General features: G+C 37.1%; 1 protein-coding gene across 3 annotated transcripts in view; it reads left to right on the top strand.

Moving 5' to 3' along the window:
• The window catches only part of GRM1 (glutamate metabotropic receptor 1), a 440,097-nt gene that overhangs the window by 384,602 nt on the left and 34,536 nt on the right, over nucleotides 1–20,959 (top strand). For all 3 annotated transcript variants that reach the window (XM_046004121.1, XM_046004123.1, XM_046004122.1), the window contains one exon: nucleotides 15,574–16,504. In XM_046004121.1, the coding sequence (XP_045860077.1) occupies nucleotides 15,574–16,504 (931 nt within the window). The remainder of the gene's footprint in view (nucleotides 1–15,573; nucleotides 16,505–20,959) is intronic.

The raw sequence follows: 20,959 nt of genomic DNA, 5'->3' as shown, positions 1-20,959 counted from the left end.
ACCTGCATTTATGTTTGCAAACATTTCTCGAACATGTGTGATGCAGTACTTATTTTGCTTTAAATGTATCTTGCTTTATTTATTTTGCTTAAAACTTATCAGAGAAGAAACATGTAAAAATAATATAAAATTGTTATTAATATAAAAGAGATATTTATAGTGCTTAAAGTTCATTAGGCAGATAAGGAGATGAAAGAAATTCCAGAGAAAAACTAGAAGATAGGAAAATGAAAGCCTATAACACATTTGGGGAAAACCACAAAATAAGTGTGTGGGATTGGTTGGTAGACACAAGGACCTAGCAAAGGCCAGAAATGAGACTGGTGGTGGATGATAACAAGATTCTTCCTGACCTTTTCCTAAGAGTTTGGACTGTGGTTTTAAGCACAGGAGAACCACTGAAGAATTTAAATAGGCAAATAACACCATGGTATTTGTGTCTCAGAAAGATGCTTCTACTAGCTCAGACTAGCAGTCCAAGGAGTATAGTGAGATTAGATGAAAAACGGAAGCTAGAAACTATTGCATTGGTTCAAATGAGTAATTTCCAAGGACGTGGATGAGGGCAGCAGTAACAGGAATAGAGGAATATATGAATGCGAGAGATGGTTTATTAGTAAAATCAATGGGTATCATATGGATAGACTATATGAGTTTGTAAATTTCATAAGAGCAATGTTCAAATATGTGAATTTTGTTTTCCACACACATGAGAGATGTTTCACAAATACTTTTCATAAATTTTAAGAGTAATAGGGCCATGAAAACTGTCATCTGAGTACATAGAGCCTTTGTCATGTGAGTAATCTCATTCCTCCTTTTAGAAAGGGGAAGCTGAGGCCCAAAGAGGTGTACTTATGTGCCCAAGGTCATGCAAATAGTTAGAAGCAGAGCCCAGTTCACTGTCTCCCTGGGTATTATTGAAAATCATTACAAAGGGTAACATTTCTTATTGTTTTTTACTTTTTCATCTGTTCCCAAATAAGAATAGCAACTAAGAAATTGTATGACTTATTCAGAACACATCAAAAATGACTGGGTAAGTAGAACAGGGTCACATGATGAAAATTTTACTTATTCAGTGAGAGTACCTCGTAAAATGTTAATCTTTGTTGGAAAAAGTTAATCTAAAATGAGGGTCAGAAAGCTTTTAGAAATTATTTAGTACAAAGACCTTTTTTAAAGAAAAGGAAGTTAGATTAGAATACATTTGAAGATAAAAGCTGTATCTCAATCATATTTTTATTCTGTCATGGAGAACTGGTTTTCAACTTTAATATGCCTAAAAATTACCCAGGTATTACCCATTTGCAGAGATTCCTGTTCACCAGTTCTGAGAAGGGACCCTGCAAATTCTGAGGCACCTGGTTCCTGCCTCATCCTATGAGAAACATTATTCTCTGGCTCATAGTCTAGTGCCTTGACGTAATAGCTGTCTAATAAAAGTTCCGTTGAGAGAAATAGAAAGAAGAAGGGACTTACCTAAGTTCATCCAGGTCAATGGATTTGGTTAATAGAGAAGCCACTGTGAGAACCCAGGATTTTTATCCCTAGGTCTAACTTATATCCTTGTTACATGCAATAGACTGGCTTGGAAAAGCTTTTTCAGCCACTTTTGGACAACAAGACCTCTCTCCCACTCATGCTGTGTCTCTGTTCACATCTTTATCCTCTTTCATAGTGTGTGCTTCCTGCTGGGCCTTTTTATATCAAATAGAGGGTTGACTTACTAGTCAGTCCTCTCTGTTATTTGACTGAGACTACAGCTGCCTGAGAAGAGGCTCAAAGACAAAGAAAGCTAGCCTTTCTCAGGTTGATTTTTAGAAATCAGAAGTTCTGGCTTTGAGGTGTAAGAATTTTTCTTTTGTCTATATATTTTTTGGGCTTCCCCCAATTTTTCCTTTTTTACTTTGATTAGAGCTTATCTCATACCTGGTAAAGAAATTCTGTCCTATTTTAAGACATTAAATACAAAAAAGGTTTTTTAAAAGATCCAATATGTTATAATAATGAACTCAAAGTCATATATTTTATTCCCTAGAGATCTTCCATTGTAGGTATATTTTTTGCCCACTACCAAATGAGGATCACCATTGATTTAAGGCTCTTTCAGTTAATAAAGCATAACAACTACAACAAAAAAAGACCTTCCTTCACTATACTTAGATATATATATACTTTAATGTGATTATTTTCTAAAATATTTAGTCTATCATCCATCACATGCATAAAAGTCACCTTAGAATCAAATGAGTTGAACCAAGCAACAACTCAGACAGCCTTTTTTTTTTTTAACCATTTTTGATTTTTTATTCAGACAGCCCTTTTCTAATAGCAAATAAGGCAAGTGACTACTTTTGGAGCCTATATTTAATTATTGTGCTAATTTATGTTTAGGGTCTTTCAGAGTACAAATCTCTGATTTAGTTTATACTTAGTTTTAATGATACCTATCATTTCTGGATTCCTTTCAGTCTTACACATGAATGGACAGTGTGGTCTCATTTGCCACTCATTTGGTGCCATGTCAGGCTCAGAGCAAGTGTGCATTACATGGCAATGTGGTGTTGGTGGTTGCCATGGTAGCAGTAGTTGTGAAAAGAGAAAACCCACAAGCAGAGAATACCAAAAACCAGTAGAAATACTTAGAGGAGTAATGCATAGCCTTTAAGTAGGTGTTTTGTTTTCACAGGTGGATTTCTCTTTTTTGGGGGCTGAATTTTAGTTAAAATGAGAAATCATTCTTCTTTAGGAAATGGCATTTTTTACTGAAGGTAAAGGTTGTTAATAGGCATAAAATTAGGTTATGAGATAGTTACTTTCCACACATGCTCCAAAGGCTCTAATATTAGTGAATAAATACATGTTTATAAATGTGTTATTGTTTTCATTAGAATATATTGTTTGTTGGCTCTAAAGAAAAAAATGATACATCACTTAGAGGAAGCACTTTCTGAAGCTGTTAATAAGTTTCTCACATTTTCTTCTTAGGAAAATGTACATTTTTAATTCAGCATTTAAATTTCACACTTTATTTCCTATGATGAATAAACAGGGATCTCTTCTGTCATGGTATAAAATTTGACAATAGTTTAACAATTCATGAACCAATTATATGTAATCTGATGCTACTTATTTCTTTTTAAAAATCAAATAGGGTAAGAAGATTCCTCAGAAAACCAAGTTACATTGAATTTTATCATTAAAACATTGTTATAGAAATAAATTTTTACTATTTTTCTCTACCCCAATAGTTTCTATGACCTCTTACACTGTCTACTTATTTACTTAAATTTCATATTATACACTACCACCTACTTTGTACCAAGCTTTTTTTTGAGAAACTGGAAACATATACGTGAATGAAATAAAGTTTATAACCTGGGAAGGAGCTTCCTATGAAACTAGACAGTTTAAAGTCCTACAACAGGAGTGTGTACAAAATGTTATGTGAACAACTGAGAAAAAAACAATTATTTCTCCCTGAGAAGAAGAGAAGAGCCTTCATAGAGAAGGTGACATTTAAGGTGAGCACTGACCATGAAACAGAATTTCTCCTTGTAGGTAATTGATATTAATGCAATAACACTAAAGAAAGCATTTTGACGATGCTTTATTGATTACAAAGTATTATTGTAACTGCTATTAAATGTCCGAAGACCTGTGGACTTTATTTCATATTAGTTTTTTTCAAATAAAATAAAATTTTTTCAAATTTTATTTCAAATTAGAAATTTCATATTCATATTAAATGTCTTAACCTAATTGGGAAGAAATCCAGTATTAAAAATAGCTTCTTCCAATGCATTTGGATCTTACAAGTGAACAAATATTTGTTTAAAAAATTAGGACTAAGGGAGTCAAGATGGCGGAGAAGTAGCAGGCTGAGACTACATCAGGTAGCAGGAGATCAGCTCGATAGCTTATCTAAACATTGCAAACACCTACAAATCCAACAGGAGATCGAAGAGAAGAAGAACAGCAATTCTAGAAACAAAATCAACCACTTTCTGAAAAGTAGGACTGACGAAGAAGTGAATCCAAAATGATGGGAACATAGACCACGGGGGGAGGGGCCAGCTCCCAGCAAGCGGCGGAGCAATGGAGCACAAAATCAGGACTTTTAAAAGTCTGTTCCACTGAGGGAAATTGCTCCGGAGGCTAAACTGGGGTAAAGCCCACGCGGGGTCAGCGTGGCCCCAGGTCCCGCAGCGTCACAGAAGGATCGGGGGTTGTCGGAGTGTAGCAGAGCTTGCAGGTATTAAAACGGGGAAGCTGGCTACAGAGACAGAGTCGAGGACTGAGCTCTCAGCTTGGGGTTACCTTGAACCGGTCGGAGGCTGGGTGAGCTGGGAGGGCAGTTGGAGGCCGGGGACGGGAGTGATTGGGTGCTGTTCTCTGAGGACGCACTGAGGAGTGGGGCCCCGGGCTCTCGGCTCCTCTGGGCCAGAGACTGGGACGCCATTTTCATTCCCGTCCTCTGGAACTCTACGGAAAGCGTCCAGGGAACAAAAGCTCCCGAAAGCAAACCCGAGCGGATTACGTAGTCCGGCCCCCGGTAAGGGCGGTGCAATTCTGCCTCGGGCAAAGACACTTGAGAGTCACTACAACAGGCCCCTCCCCCAGAAGATCAACAAAAAATCCAGCCAGGACCAAGTTCATCTACCAAGGAAAGCAGGTTCAATTCCTAGGACAGCAGCAGAATTCCAGAGGAGGAGAAAGCAAAGCACGGAACTCATGGCTTTCTCCCCATGATTCTTTCGTCTTGTGGTTAATTTAATTTTTTTCTTTCTTTTTTCTTCTTCTGCTAAATTTTTAAAAATTTTACCCTTTTCTTTTTTAACTTTTTTTGACTAGTTTATCTAATATATATATTTTTTCTTTTCTTTTTTATATTTTTTCTTTATTTGTTTTCTTTTTTTAATTTTTTTCTTTTTTTTTTCCTGAACCTCTTTTTGTCCCCTTTCTCCCCCTCACAATGTGGGGTCTCTTCTGATTTGGTTAAAGTGCATTTTTCTGGGGTTTTTGCCACCCTTTTAGTATTTTATTTGCTCCTTCATATCCTCTTATCTGGACAAAATGACAAGGCAGAAAAATTCACCACAAAAAAAAGAACAAGAGGCAGTACTGAAGGCTAGGGACCTAATCAACACAGACATTGGTAATATGTCAGATCAAGAGTTCAGAATGACAATTCTGAAGGTTCTAGCCAGGCTCGAAAAAGGCATGGAAGATATTAGAGAAACCCTCTCTGGAGATATAAAAGCCCTTTCTGGAGAAATTAAAGAACTAAAATCTAACCAAGTAGAAATCAAAAAAGCTATTAATGAGGTGCAATCAAAAATGGAGGCTCTCACTGCTAGGATAAATGAGGCAGAAGAAAGAATTAGTGATATAGAAGACCAAATGACAGAGAATAAAGAAGCTGAGCAAAAGAGGGACAAACAGCTACTGGACCATGAGGGGAGAATTCGAGAGATAAGTGACACCATAAGACGAAACAACATTAAAATAATTGGGATTCCAGAAGAAGAAAGAGAGAGGGGAGCAGAAGGTCTATTGGAGAGAATTATTGGAGAGAATTTCCCTAATATGGCAAAGGGAACAAGCATCAAAATCCAGGAGGTGCAGAGAACCCCCCTCAAAGTCAACAAGAATAGGTCCACACCCTGTCACCTAATAGTAAAATTTACAAGTCTTAGTGACAAAGAGAAAATCCTGAAAGCAGCCCGGGAAAAGAAGTCTGTAACATACAATAGTAAAAATATTAGATGGGCAGCAGACTTATCTACAGAGACCTGGCAGGCCAGAAAGAGCTGGCCTCTTTCAGATATATTCAGATGTATTCAGAGCACTAAATGAGAAAAACATGCAGCCAAGAATACTATATCCAGCTAGGCTATCATTGAAAATAGAAGGAGAGATAAAAATCCAGGACAAACAAAAACTGAAAGAATTTGCAAACACCAAACCAGCTCTACAGGAAATATTGAAAGGGGTCCTCTAAGCAAAGAGAGCCTAAAAGTAGTAGATCAGAAAGGTACAGAGACAATATACAGTAACAGTCACCTTACAGGCAATATAATGGTGCTAAATTCATATCTCTCAATAGTTACCCTGAATGTTAAGGGGCTAAATGCCCCAATCAAAAGACACAGGGTATCAGAATGGATAAAAAAAAAAAAAAACAACCCATCTATATGTTGCCTAAAAGAAACTCATTTTAGACGCGAAGACACCTCCAGATTTAAAGTGAGGGGCTGGAAAACAATTTACCATGCTAATGGGCATCAGAAAAGCTGGGGTGGCAATCCTTATATCAGATCAATTAGATCTTAAGCCAAAGACTATAATAAGAGATGAGGAAGGACACTATATCATACTCCAAGGGTCTGTCCAACAAGAAGATCTAACAATTTTAAATATCTATGCCCCTAACATGGGAGCAGCCAACTGTATAAACCAATTAATAAAAAAATCAAAGAAACACATCAATAATAATACAATAATAGTAGGGGACTTTAACACCCCCCTCACTGAAATGGACAGATCATCCAAGCAAAAGATCAACAAGGAAATAAAGGCCTTAAATGACACACTGGACCAGATGGACGTCACAGATATATTCAGAACATTTCATCCCCAAGCAACAGAATACACATTCTTCTCTAGTGCATATGGAACCTTCTCCAGAATAGATCACATCCTGGGTCCTAAATCAGGTCTCAACCGGTATCAAAAGATTAGGATCATTCTCTGCATATTTTCAGACCACAACGCTCTCAAGCTAGAACTCAATCACAAGAGAAAATTTGGAAAGAACCCAAATACATGGAGACTAAACAGCATCCTTCTAAAGAATGAATGGGTCAACCAGGAAATTAAAGAAGAATTGAAAAAATTCATGGAAACAAATGATAATGAAAACACAACAGTTCAAAATCTGTGGGACACAGCAAAGGCAGTCCTGAGAGGAAAATATATAGTGGTACAAGCCCTTCTCAAGAAACAAGAAAGGTCTCAAGTACACAACCTAACCCTACACGTAAAGGAGCTGGAGAAAGAACAAGAAAGAAACCCTAAACCAGCAGGAGAAGAGAAATCATAAAGATCAGAGCAGAAATCAATGAAATAGAAACCAAAAAAACAATAGAACAAATCAATGAAACTAGGAGCTGGTTCTTTGAAAGAATCAATAAGCTGGTTTTTTGAAAGAATCAATAAACCCCTGGCCAGATTTATCAAAAAGAAAAGAGAAAGGACCCAAATCAATAAAATCATGAATGAAAGAGGAGAGATCACAACTAACACCAAAGAAATACAGACAATTATAAGAACATACTATGAGCAACTCTACGCCAACAAATTTGACAATCTGGAAGAAATGGATGCATTCCTAGAGACATAAACTACCACAACTGAACCAGGAAGAAATAGAAAACCTGAACAGGCCCATCACCAGTAAGGAGATTGAAACAGTCATCAAAAATCTCCAAACAAGCAAAAGCCCAGGGCCAGACAGCTTCCCAGGGCAATTCTACCAAACATTTAAAGAAGGACTAATTCCTATTCTCCTGAAACTGTTCCAAAAATTGAAATGGAAGGAAAACTTCCAAACTCATTTTATGAGGCCAGCATCACCTTGATCCCAAAACCAGACAAGGATCCCACCAAAAAAGAGAACTACAGACCAATAACCTTCATGAACACAGATGCAAAAATTCTCACCAAAATACTAGCCAACAGGATTCAACAGAACATTAAAGGGATTATTCACCACGACCAAGTGGGATTTATTCCAGGGCTGCAAGGTTGGTTCAACATCTGCAAATCAATCAATGTGATACAGCACATTAATAAAAGAAAGAACAAGAACCATATGATACTCTCAATAGATGGTGAAAAAGCATTTGACAAAGTACAGCATCCCTTCCTGATCAAAACTCTTCAAAGTGTAGGGATAGAGGGCACATACCTCAATATTATCAAAGCCATCTATGAAAAACCCACCGCAAATATCATTCTCAATGGAGAAAAACTGAAAGCTTCTCCGTTAATGTCAGGAACACGGCACGGATATCCATTATCACCACTGCTATTCAACATAGTACTAGAAGTCCTAGCCTCAGCAATCAGACAACAAAAGGAAATTAAAGGCACCAAATCGGCAAAGAAGAAGTCAAACTATCACTCTTCGCAGATGATATGATACTATATTTGGAAAACCCAAAAGACTCCACTCCAAAACTGCTAGAACTTGTCCAGGAATTCAGTAAAGTGTCAGGATATAAAATCAGTGCACAGAAATCAGTTGCATTTCTCTACACCAACAAGAAGACAGAAGAAAGAGAAATTAAGGAGTCAATCCCATTTACAATTGCACCCAAAACTATAAGATACCTAGGAATAAACCTAACCAAAGAGGCTAAGAACCTATACTCAGAAAACTATCAAGTACTCATGAAAGAAATTGAGGAAGACACAAAGAAATGGAAAAATGTTTCATGCTCCTGGATTGGAAGAATAAATATTGTGAAAATGTCTATGCTACCTAAAGCAATCTACACATTTAATGCAATCCCTATCAAAATACCATCCATTTTTTTCAAAGAAATAAAAAAAATAATCCTAAAATTTATATGGAACCAGAAAAGACCTCTAATAGCCAAAGGAATATTGAAAAAGAAAGCCAATGTTGGTGGCATCACAATTCTGGACTTCAAGCTCTATTACAAAGCTGTCATCATCAAGATAGCATGGTCCTGGCACAAAAACAGACGCATAGATCAATGGAACAGAATAGAGAGCCCAGAAATAGACCCTCAACTCTATGGTCAACTAATCTTCAACAAAGCAAGAAAGAATGTCCAATGGAAAAAGACAGTCTCTTCAATAAAGGGGCTGGGAAAATTGGACAGCCACATGCAGAAAAATGAAATTGGACCACTTCCTTACACCACACACGAAAATAGACTCCAAATGGATGAAGGACCTCAATGTGAGAAAGGAATCCATCAAAATCCTTGAGGAGAACGCAGGCAGCAACCTCTTCGACCTCAGCCACAGCAACATCTTCCTAGGAACATCGCCAAAGGCAAGGGAAGCAAGGGCGAAAATGAACTATTGGGATTTCATCAAGATCAAAAGCTTTTGCACAGCAAAGGAAACAGTTAACAAAACTAAAAGACAACTGACAGAATGGGAGAAGATACTTGCAAACGACATATCAGATAAAGGGTTAGTGTCCAAAATCTATAAGGAACTTAGTAAACTCAACACCCAAAGAACAAACAATCCAATCAAGAAATGGGCAGAGGACATGAACAGACATTTCTGCAAAGAAGACATCCAGATGGCCAACAGACACATGAAAAAGTGCTCCACGTCACTCGGCATCAGGGAAATACAAATCAAAACCACAATGAGATATCACCTCACACCAGTCAGAATGGCTAAAATTAACAAGTCAGGAAATGACAGATGCTGGTGGGGATTCGGAGAAAGGGGAACCCTCCTCCACTGTTGGTGGGAATGCAAGCTGGTGCAACCACTCTGGAAAACAGCATGGAGGTTCCTCAAAAAGTTGAAAATAGAACTGCCCTATGACCCAGCCATTGCACTACTGGGTATTTACCCTAAAGATACAAACGTAGTGATCCAAAGGGGCATGTGCACCTAAATGTTTATAGCAGCAATGTCTACAATAGCCAAACTATGAAAAGAACCTAGATGTCCATCAACAGATGAATGGATAAAGAAGATGTGGTATATATACACAATGGAATATTATGTAGCCATCAAAAGAAATGAAATCTTGCCATTTGTGACAACGTGGATGGAACTAGAGGGTATCATGCTTAGTGAAATAAGTCAATTGGAGAAAAACAAGTATCATATGATCTCCCTGATACGAGGACATGGAAATGCAACATGGGGGGTTAGGGGGATAGGAGAAGAATGAATGCAACAAGATGGGATTGGGAGGGAGAAAAACCATAAGTGATTCTTAATTTCACAAAACAAACTGAGGGTTGCTGAGGGGAGGGTGAGTTTGGGGAGGGGGAGGGGGGTTATGGGCATTGGGGAGGGTATGTGCTATCGTGAGTGCTGTGAAGTGTGTAAACCTGTACCCCTGGGGATAAATATACATCATATGTTTATAAAAAAATAAGAAATAAATTAAAAATTAAAAAAAATTAGGACTAACTTCTTATTCCTCAGATCAGAGTTATTACCACTTGTCTTGGATTTTGCTCAGGAATTTGTAGTCTGATAGCTCTGGATTCTTAGGAAATGGACTTGTCTGATAGCTCTGGATTCTCTGGGAAAACTGTAACCACAGATACTGCCAGGCCCCTAAGTTTTAGAGGTGTTTGATATAGTATGTAAAACTCACATAAAGGCTTTTAGTTTTGGGTGCTGGGGGTCAGGTAGGGCCAGGGCAGTCTTCACCACTGGTTGAAGGTAACTCCCACTCCTTGCAGGCTTGGGATACCCAAACATCTCTAGGGGTTGAACAACTCTTTAAACCTCAAAACAGAACAAAAATGTACATTTCATATTATATTACATATATGGGCAATATGGATATTACAGCTAATTCTCTCAAGGAATCAAAGCTAATGTATCTAAAATTTAGAATGTTAAAAAAAAAAAAGAAGGAAAGGAAATAAGAAGAAGGAGAAAACAAAGCTTGTTTAACATATAAATGATCAGTCCCTACCCTCGGCTGATTGTTTTGAGTGTTCCTGGATTATCATTGAAAACCCTGATTTCCCTATAGGGAAAGAATCTAGGATCTTCACAAGAAATAAAGCAAGCACAGTAGAGTTGTAAGTATATTGTTTTGAGGTGTTGTTGACTAATGCTACTGTTACAGCACAGGATACGTATATCTCCTTCTAACTCAGGCATATTTTTCTTCATTTGCATATAGTACACTGTGTAGAATAGGCTTGATTTATAGTTAGGCTTGGAGAACTCTGATTATCTGTGGAGATGCCTGAGTACTTACCTGTCTTTAACTCTTAGCTACATTAAAGGGACTGATATTCATAATACGCAGTTTAGAGTTTGAAATTCCACTGGTGATAACCAAAACCAGTTTGTTTACTGATGGATTTCAACTGGCGATTAGAGATAGGCTGACTTGGCCATATAACTTGAAGGTCATAAAAATAGTTCCCTGAGAACTTCTGCCTTGAGCTCTCGAACAAAGATGAAGTGTACCCTTGAGAGTAAGGATCTTAGAGCACTGGCACTGGTATATCCCTTTGGCCCTTGGTGATTATCTGCACTTCCTCTTACTATATTAAATGTTTTGCCTTTAAGTAAAAAACATTACATGAGGATGTTCTATGAATCTTCTGAGTCCTTTTAAATACCTGAACTTGTGGAATCTTTACATATACAAAAAGTATCATTATTGGAAGTTAGTGTGTTATACCTAAGAATAGCTTGATATAATTGAATCATTGAGTTAATGATTGCCTAGGAAAACAGATTTAGGCAAATACTTATTCCTAATAAGGTGAACACTAAAGACAAACTCAAGTTTATGTAGTTTTAAATCAGTAAAGAAGAATGAATAAGAAAGTACACAAAGGGAAGTATGATATATGTAAGAATCTTCTTTAGATGATCTTGCACAGAAGACCGTTGTATAATCATCAGCTTGCTATAAACTTCACTTAACAGTCAACTTCCACGAGGGCTTCAGCTTCTGGAGGATCTCAGCAGAACCTCACTTTAAAATCACTAAGGGGAGTAACCTGCAACAATATTCAGATTTCTTTTAATTTGTCCAGAGGGTTGGGAATGAAGACAGGCTTGTGTAATTTAAATTCATGAATAAATGTTCCACTGAAAATGTTCCCATATCACTAGATTGACCAATTGGAATGTGCTAAGATAACAAAATCTAATCATATTTTAGCCTTTGTAAGTATAGTGGCTTTTCAACAGAATGCTTCAGCCCATCTGCAAAACAAACACACTGTTTAGACTAATACATATCCATAAACCATAGAGGGAGAAAACTGTATACAGCCACTCTGGAGTAACTCAAAGATTCTTTTGCAATTGTTTCAGTTAATGCCTCCACCTTTACAATTTGTCCTAATTGATTTAATTACAAATGAAAAATGAACTGGCCACATCTGCTGTCCTGGAAATGTTTCCCCAATAGTGTTTAATTTTGTGGCCAGTTTGTCACTACTGAAATGAATTTTGTCATTTGTTCCATCAGGATTTTATCCAATCCCTGGTAGATATTTTTTCTGGTACTGTCATATAGCCATTATGGTTTTGTCAGATATTATCTTCATGAATCTTAGAACACAATCATGAAATATCTGGAATTTCTTTTAAGAACTTCTTTTCTGGTCACATTTTATGTATCCATAATTGAATACTTGAACTTCTTCATGGATTTGTTACTGTCATAAATTATTTGTTTTATATGAGATGCTTTTATCAAGATTTTTAGTCAGAGCACTCTGCTTAGCATGATAATCTCTAAAATATTTCTATTGTATTTCTAAGTATTCTATAGTATCTATAACTTTTACAGTACCTTTTTTACTACGAGCCTACCACAATGAGCAATGGCTCTTTGATATGGGCTATGTTGTTGAATTAATATATCTAGATTATGGTGTATCATTTTCATATTTACACACAAAAAATGATTTACAATAATCTAGGTACATATGATAATCTATATGTTTATCTGCTCCGTTCCAATCCATCTTCCTATTTCTGTGAAGTCTTTTGTCCATAGGGATTCTGGGGCTAACAGTATTCCTTAGATAATTTTTAAAAATTGTACATAGTATAGGTATTTTCATGACTAGAACAGCTATAATTTAATCATCTGTAGGGAACCGTAGTACATTTTGTCTAGAAGTTAATCCTACCTATTAAAATTGTGGGTCTTGTGTCACAGAGAATAATGTATCCTTCTAATAATAATCTCAAAGTACCAGTTGTGGGTTGGGGCACAAGATTGTTAACGATTTTCACCATTTCTGCAGTTTTATTAAGCCAATCACCTGATGTTCTATTAATAGTGAGATTATTGGTAGACATTAAGACACATATCAAAAAAAAGAGGTATTGCTTCCATTGGGATTTCAGGGGAAGAACAAGGAGTTCTTGGGTACCAGTGTTTGCCATGGAGTTAAGTCACTGGATAGATTTCAAGTAATAATCTGAAATTTTAGCTAATGTGGGACATTGGTTCTTTAAATGACACTTCTGTTTAGTATCTATAGGTTTCCTTTTGTATAGGTTCCCAGGTCATAGAGAATAGAGGCTCCTTTAGTTGTTTAACCTAAAGATCCACAATAATACTGATTTCTAGCATATTTACTTTTTAAGTCTATCTAGAAATGTCTAGTCACATGTTGGATATTTTCTAAGTCAGTAATTTTACATTTTAACATTTTCTTCTCTTTGGTTCCCCTAATTCAAGTCTGAGTCCACTTACAAAAAGAGAAGGTATAGTTTTTCTTGTCAGATGTTGAGTCTACCTCAGAATTGTTTGAAGATATCATAAAATCTATGTTTTATCTTTCATTTATAATTTTGCATCTTTGTTTAAAGAAAAACTTTCAAAATTGCCTTATGTACTGCATTTTGTATTTTTTACACTTTACACCACTAGGTTATTTAAATCTTCTCTTTTCTAATCTGCTGCTTTTACTCCATGAAGCTAAAAATTAATTAAATTAATTGGTTCATATCTGTAGTATAGGACAATAAGTATCTAATAAAAATCCTGAATTCTACAGAAAATATTTTGCTTGTATCTCTGAAGTTTAGGAAAATTATTAATTATAGCTCTTAATTTGGCTCTAGACCAGGGTTTTAATTCAACTTCCATAAATCTGACTTGCGTTCTAAAAATATAAAATGTGGCATTCTTTTCTAATGAAAACTCTAAGGACAGACTAACTCATTTACAAAACCAGGTAAAGTTGCATAGAAAAAAAGAATGAAAAGAAGGCTAGCTTTCAGAATATAAAGGCCTTGACAAAGACTACATTGGAATTTGAATTTTATTTAGCAAGCCCAATATGCCAACTAAAAAAGCTTAGTATTGACTATTCAGTATTTTATCTCATTTATCTCTTAAATATTTTGTCATTGAATATGTTCTATCAAAAGCCCCCTGTAATAGTTCCTGTTATTCTAAATTATGTGTCTAGTTAATTGTTTTTCTAAACTTTATCAAGGAAATGAGAAGATTTAGGATTAAAATATGACTTTTTAGGGGAAGCAGAAGTTCTCCCAGGAAGATTGAGACTTTGAATAGGTAAACCCCTGACACAAGAGAAAGGGGCCACTGTGATCGTTAAGACTGTGTGCTTGTGAATGGCTGGAGCTCGTTTATTGCCTTGAGTCTGTTCCTACTTGGGTGATTATCAGAAGCAAGGGTTGACACTGACTGACTGGCTTATAGAAATCATGTTCGTTGAGGGGAGCTGTTGTTGGTTGAACAGGAATAAAAGGTTCTGATGGTTCCTGTTCCCATGGCTGTAGAACAATGAGTCTTTTTATTAAAGTCAGGGATATATTTTTATTCTCACAATTTGGGAAAGACTGGCCCAGACCAAACACAAATTTCTCTGAAGGGGTTGTCTCCAGGACTTGATAAATTTCTCTATCTCCATGAAATACAAAACAGTCTTTATTCTCCATCTGAGGGAAAAGATGAGCCAACTATTTAGGAACATCTTTCCTTTTAAGAGATGGGTGACAGGGGCATTCATCCTTCCTTGGTATGTCTAGTAGAAGCTGATAACACAAGCGCCCTCAGATGCCACAGATGGATCATACATAACTCAAGGGGTGAGAAAAAGCAAGTAACATGTACTAAAAGGGAAAAATGCAGATTCTTCTAAAGAATTCAAATAAAATTTATGTTTAAAACACTCTGTTGGCCAAAATAGTACTTGTCTATGAGTTAGACTTACCTCTGGACAATAGCTATGTGAAAATAAAAATTTTGTTAGTGTATTTCTTACTAACTTATTCTGTCACATCATCACTAATTTAACCTTCCCAGGAAACAGTTTAGTTTCCTTTTTCTCTTTTTTTGAAAGTGTAGAACGAAGTTCCACCCACAGAGTGGCACCCATTTATAAAGCTGGTGTTGGGAGAAAAGATTATTTTTGTAGGCTCAAGTGTGTCACATTAGTCTTGTGATGAGATCTGGTTTGGGAATACAATTGTCTTGACAAGATAATGGTGTACATTTATTAGCGTAATAATGAGGCATTTCAAAAAATAATTAAAATAACGCAAAATGTGGAAGATGTACACCTAGCTATGCCTCTGGTAACTAGTAAGCAGTGTTATTACTGATCAGCAGAAATCTTGGATTTTAAAACTATTTTTCTTGGGGCTCCGGGGTGACCCAGTTGGTTAAGCATCTGAATCTTGTTCTCAGCTCTGGTCTTGATCTCAGGGTTGTGAGTTCAAGCCCCCTGTTTGGCTCCATGCTGGGTATGAAGCCTACTTGAAAAGAAAAAGTAAAAAAAAAAAATTGAACTATTTTTCTCATTACAGGCTGTGAACCTATTCCTGTGCGCTATCTCGAGTGGAGCAACATAGAATCCATTATAGCCATCGCCTTTTCCTGCCTCGGCATACTTGTCACCTTGTTTGTTACCCTCATCTTTGTGCTGTACCGGGACACACCAGTGGTCAAATCCTCCAGTCGGGAGCTCTGCTACATTATTCTAGCAGGCATCTTCCTCGGTTATGTGTGCCCTTTTACCCTCATTGCCAAGCCTACCACCACATCCTGCTACCTCCAGCGCCTTCTGGTTGGCCTCTCCTCTGCCATGTGCTATTCTGCTTTAGTGACCAAAACCAACCGAATTGCACGTATCCTAGCTGGCAGCAAGAAGAAAATCTGTACCCGGAAGCCCAGGTTCATGAGTGCCTGGGCCCAGGTGATCATTGCCTCAATTCTGATTAGTGTGCAGCTAACCCTGGTGATAACCTTGATCATCATGGAGCCCCCCATGCCCATCCTGTCCTACCCAAGTATCAAGGAAGTCTACCTTATCTGCAATACCAGCAACCTGGGTGTGGTGGCCCCTCTGGGCTACAATGGACTTCTCATCATGAGCTGTACCTATTATGCCTTCAAGACCCGTAATGTGCCCGCCAACTTCAATGAGGCCAAATATATTGCCTTTACCATGTACACCACCTGCATCATCTGGCTGGCTTTTGTGCCCATTTACTTTGGGAGCAACTACAAGATCATTACCACCTGCTTTGCAGTGAGCCTCAGTGTAACAGTGGCCCTGGGGTGCATGTTCACTCCCAAGATGTACATCATTATTGCCAAGCCTGAGAGGAATGTCCGCAGTGCCTTCACCACCTCTGATGTAGTCCGCATGCATGTTGGCGATGGCAAGCTGCCCTGCCGCTCCAACACTTTCCTCAACATTTTCCGAAGAAAGAAGCCAGGGGCAGGGAATGCCAAGTGAGTTATCTGACCCAGCTTTACCTTCCCCTCTCTCTTTTCTCTTTACTTCTATTTGACTAACTCATGTTCTTCCATTTCCCCAACAGTTTTCACTTCCTTTCTTATTCTTTTCTCCTTTTTTCCAAATTTCACATTCTCTGGCAGTAGGAATACTAAAGGTCTTCTTTGTTCTCATTCGCTTGAAAAAGCAAGGAGCATAAAGGTTGTTGTTGTGGTTGTTGTAGAAGCGACAACCAGCTGAGCATATTCTTATTTTTACCTAGAATCTTCAGCTTCTTTTCTAATAAGTTTTTCCTTTCACATGGGTCCCCTCCTTTATGGAACATCAACACTTCTCTGAGGTCTGGGTTTGAGATGCAAACTCTAGTTCTAATTTCTAGTTTAGACTATGATTGAATAAAGTTTCTGAGTTATTTTTATCATTCTGGAGCCTCACCATTACTAATCATGGGATGGAAAGAAGGAAATTAAGCACCTGGGGAAATCCGACTATTTCATAATTTGAGTGCAACTAGCCGCGAGTCTGCCCTGGAATAAGTTCCCTTGAGCAGCATTCCTCCCATGCCCCTCTTACTTACTGAGCAACAATGGGTATTGTAATAAAGACGTTCCATAATGCTACACAAGAGTTGTGCTGCCTCTACTGCAAAGTCACAAGCAGAATGGTTTATTTCTGAGCCATAAAGCACCAGAAGAAATAAGAAACTAGATAAGGGTGAAGAGCTCCAAACTGACACAGATACTTGAAGTTCTAAAGATAGTTTAACCATCCAGAAAGTCCTCAATTTTCCCCATTAACACTGTTAATTTTTTTCTGAAATAATCCTTTAAAAGTGAAGAATTTTAGTACAAATAATAATAACATATATGATTATTGTTTATTTTTTTTCACCCACCTAAACAAGCCAGGAAGACAAGGGGCATAGGTGTTATTTTCCTTCATTTTATAAGTGAGGAAACTCAGTCACTGTGAAGTTCTATGACTCGTGAATGTGATTCTATTTGGTTAGATATTCTTTGCCTAGGTCTTAATTGCTATGAAATTTCTCATCTTACCTTATGTCAAAAAATGTACCTGCCTTAAACCTCTGTGTTTTGTCTCTTTACTTGCCAAGAGATACCATGGGAATCTTTTACAGAAATCATATAATTGGTTTGAGGATCAGATGAAGGAGTCTGTGGGAAAATATATATACATATATAAAAAAGATTTTTTTTTTTTTTTTTTTTTTTTTTACTTGACAGAGAGGGAGATCACAAGTAGACAGAGAGGCAGGCAAAGAGAGAGGGGGAAGCAGGCTCCCCGCTGAGCAGAGAGCCGGATGTGGAGCTCGATCCCAGGACCCTGAGATCATGACCTGAGCTGAAGGCAGAGACTTAACCCACTGAGTTACCCAGGCGCCCCGAAAATATATATTTTTTAATCTATGAAATTATTATTCAAATAATAAATAGTAATTTTTTCAGTGTTAAGTATTAAGATTATAGTGCATGTTTACTCATTGGTATATCCATTTCAAGTTCTAAATAAAACACTGATAATAAAAGTTGCATAGTCATTTTTTCCCCTTGCCAGGCTTTTCATGCTAGCCAGCGTGCCATCAGGAGCAGCCCCCTGGCAGGGACTCAACAGTAAGCATGAAGGCAAATGAACAGTGCCATGAAATGAGAAAAAAATAATAGCCATAGAGTCCAGATGTAAAATGGCATCATAACAGTTTCCATTAAGAGGGAAGGAGTAGGAAGAAACACAATGAGAAAGAGAATACTCTTTAAGCTGGAATGTTTGTAGACACTAAGAGATTTCCTTTGTCCCATGTCATATGGCTTTATGAGGGATTCATTCTACCACCTACCATTATACAACCCATGTTTCTGATTTTTCTGCCTTTATTATGGTTCTTCAGAAACTTTTACGTGATTTTTGATCATTGTTATTTCTGAAAGCTGTTCTAACCATTTGATGAAGAAGATACCTATGTGATCATGGTATCCTGTGTTGGTACCCAGGGATATGCATCTGTGGAAGCTCTCCCAATGATTTTATGTACACTTGTGCATAGAATTCCATGAGCACCTGTCCTAGAGCAGTGACTGATGAATAGTATACTGTGCTTGCTGCTGGGATAAACTGATGTGACTTTAACAATGCTTATTAGCAACTCTCTTGCAGCCGGACTTTGTTGTGCATTCTGATCATCTTCTTGTACATGGAACTTCTTTCCTTATAAGCCTGAGAATATACCTTTCACTATTATGAAGTTAGAAATCAATTTTATTTGGGATCCTGCTTTTAAGAGAGAAATCAGTTTGTTCTAAATTGGATTGGTTGTCTAGGAGGTGCTTTTTAACCAGTAAATTTCTTATCTATTAGCTATAATTTATCAACACTCTCAGAGTATTATGGTATACTTCTAATTAATAGCATGCAGGTTTCTTAGTATGATCTGTAGCCTCTGTAGGCTGTAGCACACAGCTGAGCTGACCCACAGAGTATTTGAGGCTAGACCTCTATGGAACACAGCCACTTATTTATTTATTTTTCTAATTTATTCTTCTGTGGCTTCTCTTTTAACTCTCTATGAGACTATAATTTTAAAATAATAATAATCTCAGTGCCCATGTTTTTATCTTTTTTATTGCTATCTTATGTGCTTCTGGTTTGTCTCCAAATTTACAAAAACCACAACAATCTAATATTTTTCTACAGCAACTAAAATCTAGCAGAGTTTTGCCAACTGTAGCAAAGGGGCTGAAAACTCTGGAGAGCATATCACCCGATGAGTTTATTACCATTCTGGATGTGTAATTCCTAGGTTTATGGTGCACTGAGGGTGTTCGGCAGTCTGCATATGTAGCTATAAACACAGAACAGCTGCTGTAATGAAGAGCTTCCAACTGATCTGTTTGAATATTATTGTGAAGAGTTGCAAGTCCGACTACATCCTCATAAGAGGCTGTTTCTGAGATACTTGGGAGGGATGACGTCGTGGGTCTGTTTTTGAGAAGTTTTCTGCAGTTTTTAAATTTAATTTACAGCTAACCATGTGATACCACCAAAGGTCTGGACACTTCTTTTACATTTTCTGAAGTGTAATTTAGGAGGAGTTTAGCCAATAAATTGGGTGTTCGGGTTACTTACAGTCAGATGCCTAATTAAGCGTAATCCTACCCTAGAAGATCGATTGAATAGCATAACTGCCTTTGACAGCTCTAATTTCTTTAGCTGAAGTAACTCAATATATTCTGATAGGAAAATATTTAAGCTTAACCTTATATAAAGATAGTGGTAAAATTCTTTTCTTGGCAATAGAAGAAATATAGAAATTCTCAGGCATTCATAATTAAATTATTTAGACCCAAATTACTTATCACTTCTCTTTAAGCAAAATGAGTTAACACTATGCAACCAAAAAATTAAAATAATATGTAAATGACATGCTTCTTTTAAAAAATAGGTATATTAATTACTAAATGTCAAACTAACACTCCTATTTTCTGGGTAAATAACCTCAGTGAGTGCCAATCTAACAGTACATGGAACTGAAATGTGACAGTTCACCCCTATGGCCTTTTGCATGCAGGGCTGAAAATAATTACAATCACAAAAAGGCATTAGATTCATGCAAGAAAGTAATTCTAAAATCTAGGTCCCTAGGGGCACCTGGGTGGCTCAGTAGGTTAAGCCACCAACTCTGAGTTTTGGCTCAGATCATTCATCCCAGGATCCTGAGATCAAGCCCACCTCCTGTGCTCTATGCTCAACCTGGAATCTGCCTGAGATTCTTTCCCCCTACTTCTCCCTCCTCCTTTATTCCCCCCACCCCCACCACTGCTTACACTCTCTCTCTCTCAAATAAATAAAGCCTTTAAAAAAAGCATAGGTTCCCAAATAAATAGAATATTATTATGTTCTTGCAATTGTTTCTTACACATTTGAATGTATGTTTCTACTGAGTGCAAAAGCTAAGTGACATACTAAATAGAATGATGCTCTGAGGAAATTTTTCTCTTCGTCTGCTAGAAACATTTTTGTCCACAAGTAGAGGTCACTAAGCCTGCAGCATTCATGATTATGCCCTGGGTATGCCTTTTAATTTGTCTTTCTTCCTTTGATTATGAAAAGAAATACGGTAAGGTGCCAACAGACATCACAATCAAATAGAAATAACATGTTTTCTTTCATAGAAAGAACTCAGTCACTATTCTAATAAGCTTGTAAATGAGAAGAGTTGTCATTTTGAAATTATTTTTCCTGTAATCATACAATAAATGGCTTTAAAAGTATTGTAAAAAAGTGACAGTATTGTAAATATTCCCTTGCTTTTAGAGTAAATATCAGAAGATTTTATCTAAGTACTTGTCATGGAATTTTACTACTCAAGAGTAATATTTATGGAGGATGAATTGTTTGTTCATTCATTTATTCAATCAGTCATTGTTTCAACAGTA

The sequence above is a fragment of the Meles meles genome, chromosome 5, assembly GCF_922984935.1.
Source record: "Meles meles chromosome 5, mMelMel3.1 paternal haplotype, whole genome shotgun sequence".
NCBI lineage: Eukaryota > Metazoa > Chordata > Mammalia > Carnivora > Mustelidae > Meles > Meles meles.
Note: the sequence above shows the minus strand (reverse complement) of the source record. Positions and strands in the feature narration are given on the sequence as shown.